The 21,453-nt window shown below is 47.6% G+C and overlaps 1 protein-coding gene across 1 annotated transcript in view; it reads left to right on the top strand.

The window, feature by feature from the left end:
- MARCHF4 (membrane associated ring-CH-type finger 4) overlaps positions 1 to 20,600 on the top strand; it is a 116,297-nt gene extending 95,697 nt beyond the window's left edge. Inside the window, exon 4 of the mRNA XM_020896314.2 lies at positions 18,734 to 20,600. Within this exon, the coding sequence (XP_020751973.1) occupies positions 18,734 to 19,101 (368 nt within the window). The 3' untranslated portion in view covers positions 19,102 to 20,600. The remainder of the gene's footprint in view (positions 1 to 18,733) is intronic.
- The last annotated feature ends 853 nt before the right edge of the window (positions 20,601 to 21,453 follow it).

The raw sequence follows: 21,453 nt of genomic DNA, 5'->3' as shown, positions 1-21,453 counted from the left end.
CTCCCCCTTTTTTTTTCGGCTTTCTTTAAGCCTATTAATACCCAAGATTTCTCTAATCTAGTGGTTTTCAAAGTGTATGTAGTTCAGGGGTTCCATGCACTACTTCAAGAGCCACTTTAAGGCCTGGGGAATGAGATGCCGTACAGACGGGCTCTGACTCCTCATCCCTGCTTCACCCCTAGCTTCTGTACTTTCATCGATATACACACGTGTCTGTTCCCAGGTAAGGTTTTGCTTTAAAGCTTTCAGTGTTTTAGAAGAAGGTTAGAATCCCACCACTGTAAGTTCCTGCCTGCTCCCTTACACCATTCCCAAGTGTATGTTCCCTCCTCTCCCATTACATTAGGCTGGCTGTTGGAGGGCTTTTGTTTTTCCCAGCAGATGACTATGGCTGTCAACTCTGGAGTCTTCCTCCAAATGACTGGGGAGGTGGGGAATGGCCCTGGTTTTCTCTGAGTGGAGGAAGCACGTTGAAGCGCTGGTCGTATACACTCAGGTTATCCCCTGGGCCATAGTGCCAACAGCACCGGAGCTCCACAGCGGTCCTCTCTGGGTGTTAGTTTGGGTTTCTTTCAAATAGGCTACACTGCTCTGTCTGGCAAGAAAACATCTATCAGCTAGAATTGGACTGAGAGGGTGTTCATTTTCTTCAGGGCCCTTTAATATTAGGGATCACAGAGGCTTGCATACAGATTGCAGCAGCCAGAGGCTAGTGATGCTGGAACTTGTAAACCTGTCTAAGTGTCTTGCTGCCTCTCCATGCTGGCTAAACCAGTACGTCAACTCCCAAGTTCAAGAGCCTTTTAATGGCAGCACCTAGGCAGTGAAAGAACCAGACTGCCCGGGCTTGGAGGCCTATAGAAGAGAGAGGACTGTGAATGGGGAGGAATCTGTCATTGAGGCATTCTAATTTAGTTTCCTTTCCCACCAGACTCCCTTCCTACCCCTGCTGAGGCGCGAGTTGTTGATGCCAAAAACCAGGTGCGTCTCCATATGGAGGTGTGTGGCTCTGGCAAGAAGGGGGAAGCAGTGGAAGCCTTCCTGTGGGGCCCTTCCAGCTGCCCTTCATTCTCCTTCAGGCGGGTCTTTGATGAGTCCCTGGACTGTGCGTCTGTGAGACACATTTTCCTGTCACGTGGTGTATTAGTCAGCTTTGGTTGCAGTAACAAACAGCTCTGAAATTGCACTGCCTCACAGCAAGCATTTATGTCCCGTTCATGGGTTCACGAGATGATTTGGTTCTGCCAGGCTTGGCTGGACTTAGCTTCTGAGATTGCGTTGGGCTCAGGCCTGAGTGTCTCCTTATGACGGGGCCCAGGCTAAAGGGGCAGGAACTACTGGGGTGTAGTCTTCCCACCAAGTGCAGGAGCACAAGAGGATGAGTGAAACTCACAGAGTTTTCGAGCTTCCGCTCAGTACTGGCACTGTGGCCCTTCTGCCCACAAGCTGTGGGCCAACGATGTCACCAATAAGTTCCTGCCCTGGAGGCCAGCATGAGTGAGAGAGAGCAGCAGAAATTCTGTCTCCCAATCAGGGCTCCAGAGATTTGAAAACTGGGAGAACTGGACATAGAAGAGACTTGGTCATGGGACCAGTCAAGACAACTCCCTTGTTTTGAAGTCGAGAGAACAAGGCGCCCCCAGTAGGGAAGTGATGAGCTCACAATTGCTCAGCTGGGACTAGAAGCAAGGTCTCCCAACTGGCCATCCAGGGCTCTTTCTATTATCCTCTTGCATCAGAGAGCAGGACTCCTGCAGCAGCACCGGGAAACCCACAGATGCCACCTGAGACTCCCAGTGCACATGGGCCCATGTCCAGGAGGGGTCCTCGTGGCAGGCTGCACCCCGTGGCTCTGAGCCCCCCAGCACCCCTACTCTGGCCCACCTGGTGCTCTGGTCTCTCCTCCTCATGGTGTCTCCTCTGAGGAGGGCTCCTTGGGACCATCTCCTTCTCTGTCTCTTCCGTGGCTCCTCTATCTGCCTGCCTGCTCCCCGGCCTTGGCCCACTCTTTCTCCCATCTTGTATACATGTGACCCTCAGTCACTCTGATTATGGGAAAAGCAGAGTGAGCCAAATGCTGTGAGTTTTCACATTGTTTTCCTTCCTTCCAAGCCTTCAGGAAAACATCCTTCCCAGGTGCACAGCCTCACCATGAGCTAGCCAATCATCTGGTCTGACAGCCAGTGACTGCTTGGAAAGCATGATTAGATGGGAGGGGAATGCATAGGGACCCTCATCTCTTTTAGTGCCATCCAAAAGTGGTCACATATATTTATAGTTAGACTATCTCACCTGTAAAAATTTAAAAAGGGAGTAATATGTGCTCTGGGCTTCCCTGGTAGTTCAGTGGTAAAGAATCCACCTGTGATGTAGGAGACCTGAGTCTGATCCCTGGGTCAGGAAGATCCCCTGGGGAAGGAAGTGGCAACCCACTCCCGTATTCTTGCCTGGAGAATCCCACGGACAGAGGAGCCTGGTAGGCTACAGTCCATGTGGTCACAAAGAGTCAGACACGACTGAGCGACTGAGCACGCATGTGTGCAATATGTGCTCTAGATAAGAAGGAGGGAGGTGACTGGCAGGAGCTGGAGTGCATAGATTCTTGTGGTGGTTGCGATGATGATGATTTTGTTGATGGTGATGATGACCAAGAGTAAGGATGATGGCTTTAAGGATGAAATATAAGTAACAGTCATTTCTCTGCTGTGTTCTGGCCAGTTGAGGAGAAACACATAGCACTGTACAAGTAGATGTAAAAATAGCTTTTTAAGGGCTCTCTGGAAGGGAATGTCAGGTGGCATCTCTTTATTCTTAGGCTCAGCTAGACATTCAGACTGATGGAACTACCAGGGAGCATGTTTGGCACCAGATTCATTTAGAGGACTATAGACAGGAAGCACAGGCTCCTCAGGTAGGTGCAGCTTACTTCTGCAGGTGAGTCCTCACCTGTTGTAGTTCAGGGCTAATCTCTCAGCCCCCAAGTGATAGCTCAGAAACAAGGAGATGAAATCCACAGTAGTGCGTCCCTCTTGGCCCAGTTTTCAGGGTCCCCACAAAAGTCAGACATGTTCACAAGAGTCAACGGACTAAGAAAGCCCAATGCTACAGCCTCCCAGCAGTATTCATAGTAAAGCACTCACCATTCCCTAATTCACCTCCAACTTAGGACATGTTACAACCCAGCTGATACTGCACTTTCATCAGATTCCCAGGAGAGACAAACCAGAATGCCAACATGGCCTGTTCTTACAGAAGGAGAGTGTGCCATCACACTCCTCTTTATCCTTGGGGAAGAGAAAATGAGTGTAGCCCTGTGTTAGCTTAACAGGTGGAGTAAGAAAGAAATTAGAATATGGTGTTCCCTGGTAGCTCAGTGGGTAAAAAATCTGCCTGTAGGGCAGCAGACGCAGGTTTGATCCCTGTGTTGGGAAGCTCCCCCTGGAGAAGGAAATGGCCACTCATTCCAGTATTCTTGCCTGGAAAATTCCATGAACAGAGGAGCCTGGTGGATTACAACCCATGGGATCGCAAGAGTCAGACACGACTTAGCGACTAAGCCTTAGCCTAAGAAAGAGATAAGACACTTGTTAAAATAATTTCTTGAACTTTCTCTATTTTTCAGACACCTTGGTCTATTCCTGAAGACTGTTAAGTGGCCTCAGATAGTAAAAATTTGAGTAAACATAATGCATAGGTTTAATTCATCCTTAAAAATAGCTTTTCTATCAGAGTGGTGTGCTAAGGAAAAGTTGATGAGAGTGGGAGGAAACATGAGGAGAAATTCACTGCATCACCACCAGCTCGGGGGGTATTCTCTGCCATGAAGCTAAGAGAATGTGAAGTCTGAGACATGGTTGGCTTGCTGCTCGTGAAGCCGCGTCAGCCCCATCCGTGGCTGTGTCCACCTGGGTGAACTCCAGGTGAATCAGTGAAAGCAATGGCTCTTGTGCAGTGGCCTCTGGTTCTCACCAAAGGATTTGCCTGGAATGATTGCCAGGAAGGTCTAGGTTCTCTATTTAGTGCAGCATGGATTCAGGGCTGTGGAAAATGACTCTGGACTTGGTCATATCAGAAGGTTGTACCTTCTGGAACACAGGCTGCCTCTACAGATGAAGCATCTCTTGGCTTAGAGTCCTAAGTCCTGAGACCAATCTCTGCCACAGTAAAAGTTACAGATGTAACTTGCTGTAGACAGAACAATCCACCAACCCCCTGCAACAGAGAGGAACTAAGAAAGGGGCCGACAACCCTAGGAGATAATCAGGGGAAGAATTATCCATATTGAACAGGTGAGGGTAGGTTTAAAGCAGCTGGGCTCCAGGTCACATAACTAAGAAAATGGTAGAGCTGGGGATTGGACCATGACCCTCTGGCTTCAGTTCCTGAGCACTTTCTACTGCCTATTTCATCTCTGATTGCTCTGTGAAATTGCAAATGCAGAGCTTGGATGGGGAGGCAGGTTGAGGGAAAATTGGTCCAGTAATATCTTGACTCAGAGAGTTAATGGCTGGTGGCAATAAGAGCTTCAGTGAGCCCCAGCTGCTCCTGTCCTGAATTCAGGGTTTTGGAAATTAACTATTGTTGTACCTCCCTTTCGATCAGTGCTATTCTGACATCAACTGAGAGGGAGGCTTGAGCAGTTGAGATGAAATTTGGGTGGTTTGTTTCCCTGTGACACTCTCGTGAAAGGTCCTTGGAATATGGGGAGCTAAATCCACTGGTTAACATGAAATTAGGGAATCCATTCCTTCATTCAGAAATGTTTATTGGGGACTTCCCTGGTGGCCCAGTGGTTAAGACTCTGAGCTTCCTGGGCTTCCCTGGGGGCTCAGCTGGTAAAGACTCCGAGCTTCCACTGAAGAGGGCATGGGTTTGATCCCCGATTGGGGAACTAAGACCCTACATGCTCCGGGGCTAAAAAAAAATTATTGAGAGAGCACTCCCAATGAAAGAGTCATCCATTCTCAAGGACTGTACATTTCACTGGGGAGGCAGACAAGCTAATTATTGAGGCTGGGATACAGAGTGAGCACAGAAAATAACTGAGTTAGAGTAAGCTCAGGGTGGTCAGATCCATTCATTCAGTAGCATTTGTTAGCTGCCCTCAAGGAGCTCACAGTCTACAAATAAATTACAACACAACAAGAGCTTTTACAAGACACAGAGGAAGGTAGAACAGAGCAGAGAGCAGTTAACTCTCCTTTGGAGGTATTCAACACTGCCGTATTTAAAATGGATAACCAACAAGGTGGAGAAGGAAATGGCAACCCACTCCAGTATTCTTGCCTGGGAAATCCCATGGACAGAAGAGCCAGGTAGGTGGGCTACAGTCCATGGGGTCGCAGAGTCAGACATGACTTAGCTACTGAGCCCACAACCAACAAGGACCTACCATGTAGCGTATGAAACTCTCCTCCAAGTTATGTGGTAGCCTGAATGGGAAGGGAGTTGGGGGAGAATGGATACGTGTATATGTATGGCTGAGTCCCTTTGCTGTCCACCTGAAATTATCACAGCATTAGTCATTGGCTATGCCCCAATACGGGCTTCCCTGGTGGCTCAGAGGTTAAAGCATCTGCCTGCAATGCGGGAGACCTGGGTCCGATCCCTGCATTGGGAAGATCCCGTGGAGAAGGAAATGGCAATCCACTCCAGTATTCTTGCCTGGAGAATCCCATGTACGGAGGAGCCTGGTGGGCTACAGTCCACGGGGTCACAAAGAGCTGGACGCGACTGAGCAAAATATAGTATAGTATGCCCCAATACAAAATAAAAAGTTTAATTAAAAAAGAAGGGTTTCTAAAGGAAGGAATCCTATCCTTGAGCTAGTTTTGAAAGATATGTCAAAATTTGTCCAGAACAGCGGAGAAGAACTTTCCAGGCGGAGCATGGTAGCGACAGAGCCATGAGAGAACAAGATGTGTCTAGAAAGCATTCAGCAGCTTTGTATGGCTCAGTGCAAAGAGCCGGGATGAGGAGGTAGGTCATGGGGACGGGGAGGTTGGCAAGAAGCAAATCTCACAGCTGATGAATCATGCACGAAACAGCTCAGACATCCCTGTTGGTGATGGGAGGCATTTTAAAGATTTTATACAGAGAAGTATGATCAGACGTGTGTTTTAAAGAGAGAGCTCTAGCAGCTGTCGGGAGGGTGGATCACAGAGCTGGGCAGACTAGACGTTGGGAGAAGCCAGCTGGAAAATGCTTATAATAGAGTGAGAAAGAAGTAAAGAGATGCAAAACAGCGATGGTGGGGAAGAAGTGTGTGGGGTGACCTTGAGAAGAACACAGGATGTGGACTTGATAGGGCGGTCTGAACTCCTTCATCCTGGTGGGAACCCCGGGACACTGGCTTGAGTGGGGACCAGGCATCATTCTTTGAGCATGAGAATGGGGTGGGCCATGGGTAAAACAAAGAGGAACTAAAGGGTACATCTTCAGCAAAGGCAGCACAAAAAGAAAGGACCACCCTAAACCTAAAATCCAGGCAGAAAGGCAAGAGGCAGTTTCTAAGTCATGAGTTGACAGTAGAAGAGATGCCAGACACTTGGAAGACATTATGGGCTGCTAAGAGGAGAATGAAGGGTCAGGAAGGTGTCTCTTTGCTAGGTTAGAAAGAGGGAAAAGCATTTTTTTTTTTTTTTTTTAGTGCACAGGTGGTCCCCTCCTGTGATATAGAAGACATTGAGGGCACTGAGCCATTTCTGACAACTCCTGGTTACTGATGGGAAGATGAGATGGTTAGGAAAGCAGGCAGTTGAAGACAGATTTGGAAGGCAACAGTAAGAGGAGAAAAGGTAACTTAGGAGGACTATTCAGGGAGTAGGTGACTAAGGACAGAGACCTAGGGGACTTTAAACCCTTAAAGGGATGGAAGGGGACAGAAAATAAGAAAATAGCAGGAGGGACTGAGCCACAAACCTCAGAGTCTGGGTCTCCGGAATGGTAGGAGTGGTGCTACATAACGCTCTGTGGCAGCATGTTGCCCAGTTTCTTGCTAAATGGACCTGAGTGGTTTGCATAACCTCTCGCTTTGGTTTTCTCATTTGTGAGGTGGGATAATAATACTGTCTTCAGAGAGTTGTTGAGAGGACTGAATAAAATAGCACATGTAAATAGCAGACATTATACATATCAGTGACAAGGTCAGGGTAGATTCCCCTCATGGTAGGCACTTGATAAAGGTTTGCCAAAATGGTTAACAGTTTGCCACAGCCTGGAGTCCTCCCGTAATTGAGAATCTGCCGTTATTTGGAGCAGTGCCTCTTCTGGAAGGTTTTGTCTCCCTCACCCGCGTCCCCTGAATGAGAAGATCTGATTACATCGAACGTCCTCATCCCACCTGCCCCCTCTTCCGTCATCTCTAACGATGCTGTCTTCCCCGGCGGAGCAGCTGACAGAGCCTCCCAGGAAACAAATGGGACGTTCTCTGCTCCAGTGGGTCAAGTTATTAGGATTTAACAAGAGCAAATTAATTAAGGTCCCTGGCACCAAAAACATTTTTTTTTTCACTCCAGAGACCCAAGAGATTGGCCACCAAGAAGTCAACTCTGCAAAAATGAGGCCCGCGTCCTTCTCATGTTTGTTTTTCTCTTGTGAGTGGAAGCGGGTCAGGGGAGGGAAAGCGAGGGAGATTCTGAAATTGCTCCACATCTTTAAAACAGTGGGCTAGGGTAATGGATGGAATTATAGAAAAGATTTCTCTTTTGTTGTTGCTGTTAAAACTTCTCTGTGTGCAATCCAGTGAGTAATTTCCCTCTGATTTAGAGGTACCTGGTTCTTGCCTTCTGAGATGAAGAAGTTCAAATTCCAATTTATAGCAAGCACGCAGGGGGTGGGGACAGCAGGGCTGTGGAAACATTGTTTTTCAAACGTAATTTTAATTCACATTAACATAAAAAGCATATATATGCCACAAAGATTCCTTCCTTTCCTCCTTCCTTCTGGGTAGGAATGACCCCACCTGTCCAACCTCTTGTGCTTAATCGCCTAGTCATGTCTGATTCTTTGCTTCCCCATGGACTGTAGCCCTCCAGGCTCCTCTGTCCATGGGAATTCTCCAGGCAAGAATACTAGAGTGGGTAGCTATTCTCTTCTCCAAGGGATCTTCCCAACCCAGGGATCGAACCCAGGTCTCCAACATTGCAGGTGGATTCTTTACCAGCTGAGCTACCAGGGAAGCCCAAGAATATTGGAGTGGGTAGCCTATCCCTTCTCCAGGGGATCTTCCCAACCCAGGAATCGAACCGGGGTCTCCTGCATTGCAGGTGGATTCTTTACCAGCTGAGCTACCAGGGAAGCCCCATCTAACCTCTTAATTCCCTGAAAATATGGAGGGGGCAGGCTGGTGCAGCAGAAGAGGCTAGAAGACCTAGATCTGATGACCAGATTAGCTACCAGCTACCTCTGCAACCCGGGACAAGTTACTTCCTCTCTCTACAACTCAGTTGACTCATATAAAATGAGAGGGTTGAACCTGATAACCTACAAGGTCCTTTAAGATTTGGCAATCCAGGATTTTGGAACCACTTCCACTGTGAGAGGTCATGATGACTCTCAGAGGTTGACAGTTGTGACCTTGGGGATTCCCATATTGTTGGGCCAGGCCAAACAACCAATAGAATCCACCACAAACATTGGCCAGACGATGCTCAGGCCATGATCTGTTACCTCTACGTGGCTTATCCAGCTTTCTGGATTAATTAAAAAAAATTTTTTTTTGCTTTGTCTTGGGGTATAGCCAATTAGCAAACAATGTTGTGATAGTTTCCGTTAACAGCAGAGAGACTCAGCCACACATATACATGTAGCCATTCTCTCTCAAGAATTTCCCAGGTGGCTCAGCAGTAAAGAATCTGCCTGCCAACGCAGGAGATGCGGTTTCCACCCCTGGGTCAGGAAGATCCCCTAGAGGAGGGAATGGCTACCCACTCCAGTAGTCTTTCTTGGAGAATTCCATGGACAGAGGGGCCTGGTGGGCTACAGTGCATGAAGTCACAAAGAGTCAGACACGAATGAGCAGCTCAGCATTCTCCCCCAAACTCCCCTCCCATTCAGACTGCAATGTGACGCCGAGCCAAGTTCCATGCGCCATACAGGAGGTGCTTGTTGGCTTGGATTAACTCTTAACTCGTATCTCTTCGCCTTCTTCCTTAAGCACCTCCCTTTCACCCCACCCCTACTTCCGGTGCCTGGTCATTGCTCTCCACACCTCAGCTGCTGGATGTGCAGAGCATGAAGACGATGATTCAGAAGCAGACACATCAAGCAAGCACTGTCCCCCTCAAAGGAGACCCCCCTCAGGAGGCAATTCAGTTATTCCAGTTGTGCTGACAGGGCTCAAAATATTTTAGGAACGCCTATTAGGAACTGCCTTCAGTGCTTGCAGCACAGTTTTTGGAACACATTCAGAAGTGGCAAGTCTGTTCGTTGATGATGGGTTTTGACTAGAAATAGTCGCAATCTGGTAAATACTGTGGATGCTCAAGCCAAGGAATGTATTTTGGGAACCATGTGAAATGTGCCGTCAAGCCACAACTGCCTTTCTCTGTGGCCCCTAACATGCCCCAAAGATATTGTAACTCCAGCAAACAGAAAAGTAAGCTTCCAAATTCAGTGTTTCAACCCAATAGTAGTTCCTGTGAGTTGTGGGTGGTGGGAGAGGGGGGCTTGGGTTTCTCCTTCACACAGTGATTCAGGGACCCAAGATCCTTCCATCTTGTGGCTCCACAGTTCTCTAAGGCTTTTGAATCTTTTATCTCTGACTGGTAGAAAATACAAGAGGGCATGGATAAGGCAAATTCACACACGCCCGCACACATACACTTTTCCCTTCTGTACCCATGTCTTAAATCTTGACTTGACTCATGCTTACGCTCAGTACCAGGCACCTGGCTCCACCTGAGTGCAAGGGGCTCTCTGAGCTCAGCTTCCTGTTTTGTAAAGTGGAGATAACATCACCTTCTTCACTGGGTTTGTGTGATAAGTTGACCCTATTTGCAAAGCCCTTTTAATGATAGGACCTAGTAAGCATTCAATAAATATTGACTCTCATCACCATATCATCATCACCTGACCTCCTCCATCGCCACCCAGAGTGGTGAAGATATGTGGTCCTTTTAGTATTTTTTCAGAGAGAAGAGTGCTAAGCCTCCCAAAAACTCATGAAAGAAGTCTACAGTCTCTTAGGGCATAGCTCCACAAACACTTCCAGAAATGGACCTCTCAGTTTTACCCGTGCAAGGATATTTGGGACATGTGAAGAATCAGCTGGTTTACAGAGCTCCTTTCAGGTCTAGCATGTTATTCATCTATAAACAATGACTCAGACCGAGGGTTGGGAAGGACAGTTAGACAGAAGAACAGGTGCTTGTGGCTGGGAATGGGGTTGGCAATAAAGAAGTAGGAGGATGAGGGAGGAGATAAGAGTGGACTTTTTCTGTTCTGCAATTTCCCCCAAACAATCAAAATCATGTGGCATGGAATGTAAATGTGTGCCTGGCACAGTGCAGGCATCACAGAAAAGGATTCATCACCTCATTCAGTCTCATAACAACCCTATTAGGAAGGGAATAGCAGCCCCACTTCCTGATGAGAAAACTGGGGCTCAGAAAGAGGAATTAACTTAGCCTAAGAGACAAAGCTAGTAAGTGGCAGGTACTTTTAATGCTCAATGCATGTGCATCCATGAGTTGACTCTAAATTGTGGGACCCAAACACCTTTGGGTCTAGGAGAGGAAGTATCTATTTCTTCAGTTGCCTTAGCTTTCTGTGTCTGTCACATCTGGAAATTGAGTCTCTAAAATTACTTTTGGTTCTTTGTTTGATCATAATTCAAAGCCTTCCATGACACAGTATGCCAGGATAAGGGCCATGTTATAGTCAGTGCTGCTCAAGGGTGTTCCACATCTAAAACATCAGCCATCACCTGAGGGTAGTGCCCAGGAATCTGTCTTCATAGGCTCCTTGATTTGGGGGCTTCCCAGGTGGTGCAGTGGTAAATAATCCACCTGCCAATGTAGGAGATGCAGGTTTGATCCCTGGGTCAAGGAAATCCCCTGTAGAAGAAAATGGCAACCCACTCCACCATTCTTGCCTGAGAAATCCCATGGATAGAGGAGCCTGGCGAGCCACAGTTCATGGGATTTCAAAGAGTCAGACATGACCGAGCATGCACGCACCACACCATTGTAAAGTTGTCTGCAACCTTTCTGCCACTTAAACTAGGATACTAGCAGGAGAAGAGGTGAGGGTGGCAAGTGGGATCAGTGTCATTGAAGGCTCCAGAGCTCTTCTCTATGTACTTCTCGGCTGGCCTTAGCCTGTTAATTCTGTACGTCATAGGAACCCAGTTTTTTGGGTTGCTCACAGAAGTGAGCAGAAGTGCTTGCTCACAGAAGTACACAGTCGGTACTCAGAAAATAATACTAAGCAAAATTAAGTTGTGTCTCACTGCTGTGGACACAGTGAGAACCAAGGGCCAAAATTCATTACATGAAGATTGGGATTCTAGGTCAGGGAGAACTTGCTGATAGCACTGTGAGTTAAGGCAAGGGAACCACACGGCAGGACCACCTACTCACGTGGCCACTTTCCATCCCATCCTCCTGGGCTGAGCAAAGGCCCATTTCACCTGGAGCCTGGGGGAGAGATATGGCAACAAAGGGTTCTGACATCCTACAAGAAGAGGACCCCTGAAAGACGGAGAGACGTTAGAAAGATGAAGGCAGCAATTCTTCTAGAGCTGTATCTATGGAGAACAGCCCAGGGTTGGGCACCTTGTTCGGTGGTCACTAGACAAATTAAATGAAAAACCCCAGAAAGGGACTCAATCAAAACACACTTGCAGAGACATGAATGGGCCTGTCATACAGCGTGAAGTAAGTCAGAAAGAGAAAAATATCGTATGTTAACGTATGTATGTGGAATCTAGAAAAATGCTATAGAGGATCTTATTTGCAAAGCAGAAATAGGCACACAGACATAGAGAACAAGCATATGGATACCAAGGCGAGAAGGGGGTGGGATGAACTGGGAGACTGACATAGACATACTACTGATAATAGGTATAGGACAGATAACTAGTGAATGCCTCCTGTATGGCACATAGAACTCACCCCAGTGCTCTGTGGTGACCCAGTGGGAAGGAAATCTGAAAAAGATGCGATAGATGTAAACATACCCCTGATTCACTTTGCTGTCTGTAGAAACTACTGTAGAGCAACTCTGCTCCAGCAAGGTAAAAAAAGAACAAATGTATTCACCCCTACAGATTTCACAGGCCTGCTAAGCACCTTTACTTTGGACTTCTAGCCTTCAGAACTATGAGACAATAAGTTGCTGTTTTGTTAAAGAAAGAAAAACCAAACATATTGACTTTCTGATATTGCCATGCGTTAGAATTTTCCATTTTGTTTTTCTACTGCTTCTCTGCCTCCATTCACCAACAGCCTTCTCCCCATTCTAATTTTAGTCTCTCTTTCCCTCCATCCGTTTCCCCATTCATCTTCTTTCTCTCCCATGTCTTCAGCTTTGCCCACTTCACCTGTCCCTATCAGATGAGCCCCACCCTCTTTCCCTCATTAAAAAAAAAAAACTCTGCTGCTCAGAAAATCAATAAGTAATTTGTTGAGCAGGAAGCAGAGAGAGAGCGTGCTAGGGAGTGGATGTGAATGAGGTAGTTGGTGCTTTTCCAACTATTGCCAAATAAGCATTATCTATAAAAACAGGTGCACCTTCCTTCCCTTCAGCCACCTATCCATTAAAATGGTTTAATTACTTCCTGAACACTAGACAGTTACATAATTAGGAGGTAGCATTCAGACCCAAAATTTAAGCCACCCTCTTCAATCAGGGTAAAACTGTCTGATCAAGAAGCTAATTAAGAATCAAGGAGAGCGACTCTTGTTAGAAAGAGTGAGTTTGGGGCTTTAAAAAAAATCTGGATTTCCCCTCCCAGAGGCCCCTGTGTCCTCTGTCATCACCAAGGCTTCATGAAGCTCCCAATACCGTATCAGCTGTGCAAACCTCAACCATATCTGAGCCCTGTCCTTGAGGGGCTTACAATCTAGGGGAAAGAGCGCAGCAGTGTTCAAACAAGACTTATGGAATGAATGAACACATGAACACTGCACTGCCAAGGGTACACAAGCATGTATTCTCAAGGTTGAAGGAAGTGATGAGAGTTAGCACACTGGGAGAGGCTGGGAAACTGGGCAGAGAGGAAGTCTCCTTGTCTAGAACCATGCAGGAGTTCAAGGGATCCACTGGTGGTCCAAAGGAAATTTATGAACCCCCTAATCATACGGACAGTCCATGTGTCTGGAGTTTTTTCCCCCAGGAATTTGGTCCTAGCTTTCATCAGATCCTCAAAGGGATCCATGATCCAAAGGATTAGAAACAATTGGGCTACAGGGTAAAGTGAAGTGAAGTCGCTCAGTCGTGTCCGACTCTTTGCGACCCCGTGGACTGTAGCCCACCAGGCTCCTCCATCCATGGAATTCTCCAGACAAGAGTACTGGAGTGGGTTGCCATTTCCTTCTCCAGGGGGATGTTCCCAACCCAGGGATCGAACCTGGGTCTCCCAAATTGTAGGCAGACGCTTTACCGTCTGAGCCACCAAAACCCCACTATTTACCATTAAAAATTATGACTCTCCTTGAATGGAATGATCAACACTTAAATCACTATGCTAAATGGTAAAGGTGAACACTCCTCTCTGAAATGAAAATCTTTTACAAAGCAATACCAAAAGCATAAGACATCTTCCAGTTACTACCAAAGACTGAAAAAATAATTCACCACCTGATTAAAGTACACATGCTGAAGATACAAACACTGTCAGTTGAAGTATGGCCTTAAATATACATGCAAAAACCTAACTAATTTGCATACAGTGTTGAAAAAGGGCTTTCTACACTTAGTTATGTCTGGTACGTAAGCCTTGTTTTAAGACATGGGTTTTGTAAATATGGTTATTATTGAGGTCTCCATTTCTTTGGGAAATAAAGGATCAACATATTTTTTAGAAAAAACAAATATATAAATCACAATAATAAAACTATAATATTCAGTTATAACTATGGCTTCCTTGAACCTTTAAAACAATTTTTCCTGAAAAAATTAATCTGAAACAAACTGAACTACATGTTTCCAACATATACTGATCTTTATCATGAATTAAATCCTTCCATTGTAACTGCAGTTCTAAGGCAGACATTTCAGGAACGGTATGCAACAAATCCTATTAGAAATAAAGATGATATTAAATGAACAATAAGCCATTATGACTAAGATCTGATTAATTTTTAGGGCCTTTTTTATCCTGACACCTTTCACTGGGAGTTCAGTGGTAAATTCTAGAGCATACGGATGTTCATAAGGACTGAACTTGTTTGTTGGTCTGGGCTACAGGGTAGCTATCTCCTTTTATGAACCTTTGAAGACCTGTTGCACAAAGTACATTTCAGGAGCTATTGGAGTCCTTCCTAGAGGAAAGAGTAGCAGTGGGTGGCTGTCTTGTCTCCTGGAATCACAGCATGTCAGAGGTTGACAAGGCTTTGAGATGTTCCCACTTTGCTTGACGTGGAGTTGCTGGAGTGACTCACTGCTGTTTACTCCTATGAGTCAGCTCTCCCCTGCAGGGGCCGGACCAGTTGCCTCTTGATTTGTGGGTGTTCAGTCACTCAGTTGTGTCCAGCTCTTTGCAACCCCATGGACTGCAGCATGACAGACTTCCTTGTCCTTCCCTATCTCCTGGAGTTTGCTCACATTCATGTCCATTGAGTTAGTGATGCCATCCAACCATCTTATCCTCTACCACCTCCTTCTCCTCCTGCCCCCAATCATTCCCAGCATCAGGGTCTTTTCAAATGAGTCAACTCTTCACATCAGATGGCCATTCAGTTCAGTTCAGTTCAGTCACTCAGTTGTGTCCAACTCTTTGCGACCCCATGAATTGCAGCACACCAGGTCTCCATCACCAACTCCCAGAGTTTACTCAAACTCATGTCCATCAAGTCGGTTATGCCATCCAGCCATCTCATCCTCCATCATCCTCATCCTCCTGCCCCCAGTCCCTCCCAGCATCAGGGTCTTTTCCAATGAGTCAGCTCTTTGCATGAGGTGGCCAAAGTATTGGAGTTTCAGCTTTAGCATCAGTCCTTCCAATGAACACCCAAGACTGATCTCCTTTAGGACAGACTAGTTGGATCTCCTTGCAGTCCAAGGGGACTCTCAAGAGTCTTTTTTTTTTTTTTCTTGTGCTTTTCCTAAGACAACCAGTAGTTGTTTTTATTTATTTATTTTATTTTTTAATTTTTTTTCCATTTATTTTTATTAGTTGGAGGCTAATTACTTTACATCATTACAGTAGTTTTTGTTATACATTGAAATGAATTAGCCATGGATTTACATGTATTCCCAATCCCAGTCCCCCCTCCCACCTCCCTCTCCACCCGATCCCTCTGGGTCTTCCCAGTGCACCATGCCCGAGCACTTGTCTCATGTACCCAACCTGGGTTGGTTATCTGTTTCACCCTAGATAATATACATGTTTCAATGCTGTCAAGAGTCTTCTCTAACACACTCAATATGCCAGCAAATTTGGAAAACTCAGCAGTGGCCACAGGACTGGAAAAGGTCAGTTTTCATTCCAGTCCCTAAGAAAGGCAATCCCAAAGAATGCTCAAACTACTGCACAATTGCACTCATCTCATATACTAGTAAAGTAATGCTCAAAATTCTCCAAGACAGACCAAAGTATTGGTGCCCCTCAGTTTACAGCCCTGCAACTGAATCCCTCTTGTGCCTTCTTCCCAGTCATTCATTCACTCACCGTGGGTCTGGCCTCTTTGACTACCCTCACCATAGGCACAACCATCTCTTTCCCGTTTTGCTCACCCCCATCTTCCCAGCCCCTCCACATGCCCTCTGGACCTCATGGTGCACCGCTGGCAACCTCTCCTCCAAGTGTTCCCTTCCTCGTCCTTTAATGTTGTAATATAGCTGTCTCCTGAGGACGTTGCTTCTTGCATGGCTGTCTCACGCAGTGGCTGCTTTGTCTCTCATACACTATATCCTAGGGGCCCGAAGGTGGGGCGGTGTCCTCCTTGCTCCCCGTTACCACCTCCAGACTGCCTCTCCCTTCATCTTTCAGAAGCTCCATCCCCTCTGAAGCGAATGCCATCAGATACCAGAGTCCTTTCCCCTGATGCTGCTGGCGGCTGTGACTCACTCACTCCTCACGTCCCCCTGCACCTGGCCCCACGCTTCCTCCCACCTATCCTGCCCTTGGCATCTCTGGAGATCAGTGGTTCTCCAAAGAGGTGCTACCGATCCCTGGGGGTATTTTGAAAATGTATGAGGTTTTTGGTTTGTTTTCTAAAGCGGTTGTGCCCCAGCATTTATACTGAAATTTGTACTATCCTGTTATAAATGACTCGCCCTTTGTTTTTCTGCACATAGTCTGTTAGGGCATTATATTCATTTAAAAAAGGAACCATAGTAGCTTAGCTATCTTATACAAGTTTCATTTCAGACAGAAAAGGGGATATTAAAATATATTTTTTTATGGGGACTTCCTTCGTGGTCCAGTAGTTAAGAATTTGCCTTCCAGTGCGGGAGATGCGGGTTCAATCTGTGGCCAGGAAACAAAGATCCCACATGCCGAGGGGTAACTAAGCCCTCAAGCTACAATTGGAGAAGCCTGTGCTCCACAACAGGAGAAGACCCTGAGTGCTGCGGCTAAAGAAAGCCCGCACACTGCAATGAAGAGCATGCATGCTGCAACAAAGCCTCAGCACCCCGCATTTTATATAGAGAGAAACTATATAAACATATATATGTTATTTGTTATATATATGTTATGTATATATGTTATTTGTTATATAACATATATGTGTTTATATATATATATAAAACATATATATATATATATATATATATATTTGTTATACAAAGAGGGCATTTGGTCTGAGAGCATTGAGGATGGCTGATGCAGTTAAGCTGCCCAACCCCTTGGCTTCCTCATTATTCCTTATCTTATTCCGTAAGACCTTGTCCTCCAGGTCACCTCAGCCCTGCTCAAGTGGTCACTCCACAGAGTTCATCATCACCAAGAACCACCTCCCTTCAAAATCTGAACACCCCGCTGTCTGATCATCACTCCCTATCCTTATAGTTCACTAACTCGCAATTCTCCAAATTCATAGAGACCTCCTGACATCAACCCCACTTTCTACTTATCAATTTTCATGTTCCTTATCCTTATTCTTACTTCCGTCCTTCCTGGTCTAGACTCCCTGGGCCAACCATTCCCTGTGATAACCATTCCCTTTGCAGACTCCATAATTATGTCCTACTTTCTTTCCTGTCCTACTTGCTGGGGAAACAGATTCTGCTGCCACAGCCTGTGTGGTTTTTCTCCATCTACATCAGAGCCTGAAGTAGTCTTACTGGCTTGTTTTCATATCTACTGTGTTTCTATCTGCTGGAATGCCAGCTCTCTGAGGGCAGGACTCTGCCTGCCCTGCTCACTGTTATCCCAGCGCTTAGTAGGTAGTAGGCACACAATTTGTTTAGTTTCCCGGTTGCCTCATGCAGCTCTTTTCTGACTCTACACTGCCCTCTCTTTCAGCTATGTGTGTATTTCAGTTGTTTTTGTTTAGTCGCTAAGTCATGTTAAGACTCTTGCAACCCCTTGGAGTATAGCTCACGAGGCTCCTCTGTCTATGGAATTCTCCAGGCAAGATTACTGGTGTGGGTTGCCACTCCCTTTTCCAGGGGATCTTCCTGGCACGGGTATTGAACCTGGGTCTCCTGAATTGGCAGGTGGGTTCTTTACTGCTGAGCCACCAGGGAAACCTGTGTATTTCAGTAGCATTGGGCTATTTGTTAAATAGCCAAAAGTGAGCCAGGGGAATTTTGGATGTTCAGCAGGTATGGAATTACTACAGGGTTTCTTTTATGTTACCTTTGAAGGCACAGGATTCGTTGAACACTCTGCTAAGTGCTGGGTGCCACGGACACATGATCGCAGGAGGGAAAGCTATTTGTATTAATACTATGCCTCAATGGACAATGAATTTGGACTTTGTCAGGCCGAGAAGTAGGAAGGATGGGGCCGCGGACGATGTGTATGTGCCCAGCTGTGTCATGTACCCAGTGTGGCCGCCTTGCACCTGCTTCCAAAGACTAGTGAGCCCAAAAATGTAGGGATGGTTACCACGCAGCCCACAGCTGAGAGGCAGGTTTGAAAAGAACAAGTCAAACCAATATAAATTCAGCTCACCCAACACCTCTGTGCTTAGTCACTCAGTTGTGTCTGACTCTTTGCGACCTCATGGACTATAGCCTGCCAGGCTCCTCTGTTCATGGGGATTCTCCAGGCAAGAATACTGGAGTGGGTTGCCATGCCCTCCTCCAGGGGATTTTCCCAAACCAGGGATCGAACCCAGGTCTCCCGCATTGCAGGCAGATTCTTTATTACATCTGAGCCACCAGGGAAGCCCAGGAATACTGGAGGGGGTAGCCTATCCCTTCTCCAGGGGGTCTTCCCAACCCAGAAATTGAACCGGGGTCTCCTGCATCGCAGATGGATTCTTTACCAGCTGAGCTACCAGGGAAGCACCCCCAACACCTCTACCCACTCACACGCAGAGGGAGGCCGGTCCCTCCCGGCAGTGACTTGCTGTCTCTTACCCACCTCTGTTTGTTTCTTCTCCCTGCTGCCCAGGCCTCATCATCCACGAGGGACCCTCTGTGTACCGCATCTTCAAACGGTGGCAGGCTGTCAACCAGCAGTGGAAAGTGCTGAACTATGACAAGGCGAAAGACCTGGAGGAGCAAAAGACAGGAGGCAGGACCAACCCCCGGACCTCCTCGTCCACCCAGGCCAACGCCCCCTCCTCAGAAGAGGAGGCTGCGGGCACCCCTGCCCCCGAGGAGGGCCCCGCCCGGGCGGCCAGCCACCCCTCAGGCCCCCTGTCCGATCACCACTGTGCTTACACCATCCTGCACATCTTGAGTCACTTGCGACCTCATGAACAGCGGACCCCGCAGGGCGGCAGCCGAGAGCTGGTCATGAGGGTCACGACGGTGTGAGCCGAGAGACCTGCGAGGGAGCCGTGACCACGCACGTGCAAGAGAGAGCGAGCTAGAAGAGGATGGGCCGGGAAGGGCTCGCCCCAACACGATGCCACCGCCGTCTGGGCAGCAGGTGTGGAGAGGCACCCAGGGGCCGGAGGGCGGGCAGAGGGGCGGTGGGCCTTGAGGGCCCTGGGGCAGGGTCGGAGCTGGAGGGAGGCTGGTGCTGTGAGCGGGTGATTTTCAGCAAGTCGATTCCATTCTCCAACAAGAGGGAGGAAAACCAAGACAAACGCAACAACGAAGTGCAATACAGACTGAGTCTAACAAAACACAATGCACCCACCTGTGCCCCACCCCCCGCTCCGTGCAAAACACCCGGGCAAAGTGGCGGCTGGGGGAGGGGGGAGAAGCTTTGTGTCTGGTGGTGGTGGCGGCCACAGGTGCACACGTGGGAACAAAAGCACTTGTGGCCTGTCCTGTTTTAGCCCTGAGCTTGCTTTGGTTTCCTCCTGGGCTGTGTTCCAGGGGCAGTTGAGGGGGGTGGGAGAGGGATGGGTGTGGGCTGGCAGGGAGGAGATACATGGTGTTTGTGAACCCCTGGGCTCCCCTGGGTGGGCAGGATTCCTGACTCGAGGGCCTGGGGGGGACGATGGCGCAAGGAGGGAGATGCTGGTCTGAATGGCCAGAGGGAGGGGGGTTTCTTGCTCCCTCCAAACCTTCCAAACTGGAACTCCGAATTTCAGATGGGCTCAAAGAGGGCTTAGGTTTGGAGTTGGGTGTCTTTTTGTGCCCTTGTTGCTTTATTTTATGGTGATTTGGCTCAAAGATGTTTACAGGAAATACGCGCGTGCACACACACACACACACACACACACACACACACACACACACAACTAAAGTACAGATCTCCCATGGGTAGCTCAAGCACAGTCCTGCTGCTGTGGCTTCAGCCTCAAGCTGTCAATCCAGGAGTGATTTTCCCGACCACGCAACCCCACCCATGGCCGGGACACGCTCTGTGTCACTGCCCCTCCTGGTTTGGCACATGCTGAGACCCCAGGGCCCCTCACGGCAGGACACATCCTGCCCAGGGTCTCCCAGGAGAGCTGCTGCAGTGAACGGAAGGAAGCTGGCCAGATGTGCCCCCAAGGAGTGGAGCGGAGACCCATCTCAGTATTCCTTACTGTCGGGGCCCATCCCCAGAGGCAGTTCGGCTAGTCCCTCAGTGCTCCGTGCTCCCCGGTCCCTCCTGGGCAGCAGGGGGTGCCCAGGGACCCTCGCAGGGAGCACTGTCCCTTGAGCCCACCTGCTGGTTCTGGGACCCTGCCAGGGAAGGCCACGGGGTGGCCACCTGCAGTTCCTCCTTGTCGTTGCACAATGGCCGCGTCATCCGTGGGTATTAAAGGGACACTGTCAAGTACTTTTTTAAACTAGTTTTTAGGGTTTTTTAAAACTCTCTGTTGTTTGTATTATTCTCTTAAAGCTTGAAAATAAAATTTCTTTCCCTACCACGAGTGTCCTTCTCCATCTGTGAGTTGTTCCTTTCTCTGTCCTGTCCCCCTCTATGGTGATTTCCCTCTCCCTTGTGTCTGCTCCACCCCTAGAATCTTCTCCCCCACAATGAATTGTTTCTCCTTTGTGGGTACAGATGGGGTGGGGCAGGTGTGTGTGTGTGTGTGTGTGTGTGTGTGTGTGTGAACCTACAGGAAGTGTTGGGACTCCTGGCCTCTTCTTGGCTTCCTAGCAGGTGAATTCCTTCAAGTCACAAAGAGGACCAACTCCCCAGCTTTCTCCAGGTTTCTGCCTGTGACTCCTAGAAGCAGAGATAGTGCTGGGAGGAGATTTGGAGTTTTCACTCCATCAGGTCATTTGAGAGAAGCTGAGAGAATCACAGGTGAGGGTCATGTTAGGACCTCCTTCTCTTGACAGTTTTCTTTAAAAAAAAACAAAAAAACCTTTTTATTGTGGTAAAAGTGACATAATATAAAGCATACTGTTTTAACCATATTGAACTGTATTAAGTACTAAGCACTTAGTACTAAGTACTTAGTACTAGCAGTAAGTACATTCACATTGTTGTGCAATTCTCAGTCATCCATCTCCCGAATTTTCCACCTTCCTAAACTCAAACACCCCATTCTCCCTCCACACCCCTCCCCACTCCCAACCTCTGGCATCTACCAATGCACTTTCCGGCTGTATGAATTAGACTCTTCTTGGTACCTCGTATAAGTGGAATCAAACAGTTTTCTGACAGTTTTCCTTTAAATATAAGAAAACGGCTCCCAGGGCAGAACTCCGAGAGAAGGCTCAGACATATCACTAGGCCTCAGACAAGACCTTCCTTCCCTCTCACTTGATCTGGTC

Source organism: Odocoileus virginianus, chromosome 30, assembly GCF_023699985.2.
Source record: "Odocoileus virginianus isolate 20LAN1187 ecotype Illinois chromosome 30, Ovbor_1.2, whole genome shotgun sequence".
Classification (NCBI taxonomy): domain Eukaryota; kingdom Metazoa; phylum Chordata; class Mammalia; order Artiodactyla; family Cervidae; genus Odocoileus; species Odocoileus virginianus.
The sequence above is the reverse complement of the archived record's forward strand: the minus strand, read 5'-3'. Positions and strand labels throughout refer to the sequence as shown.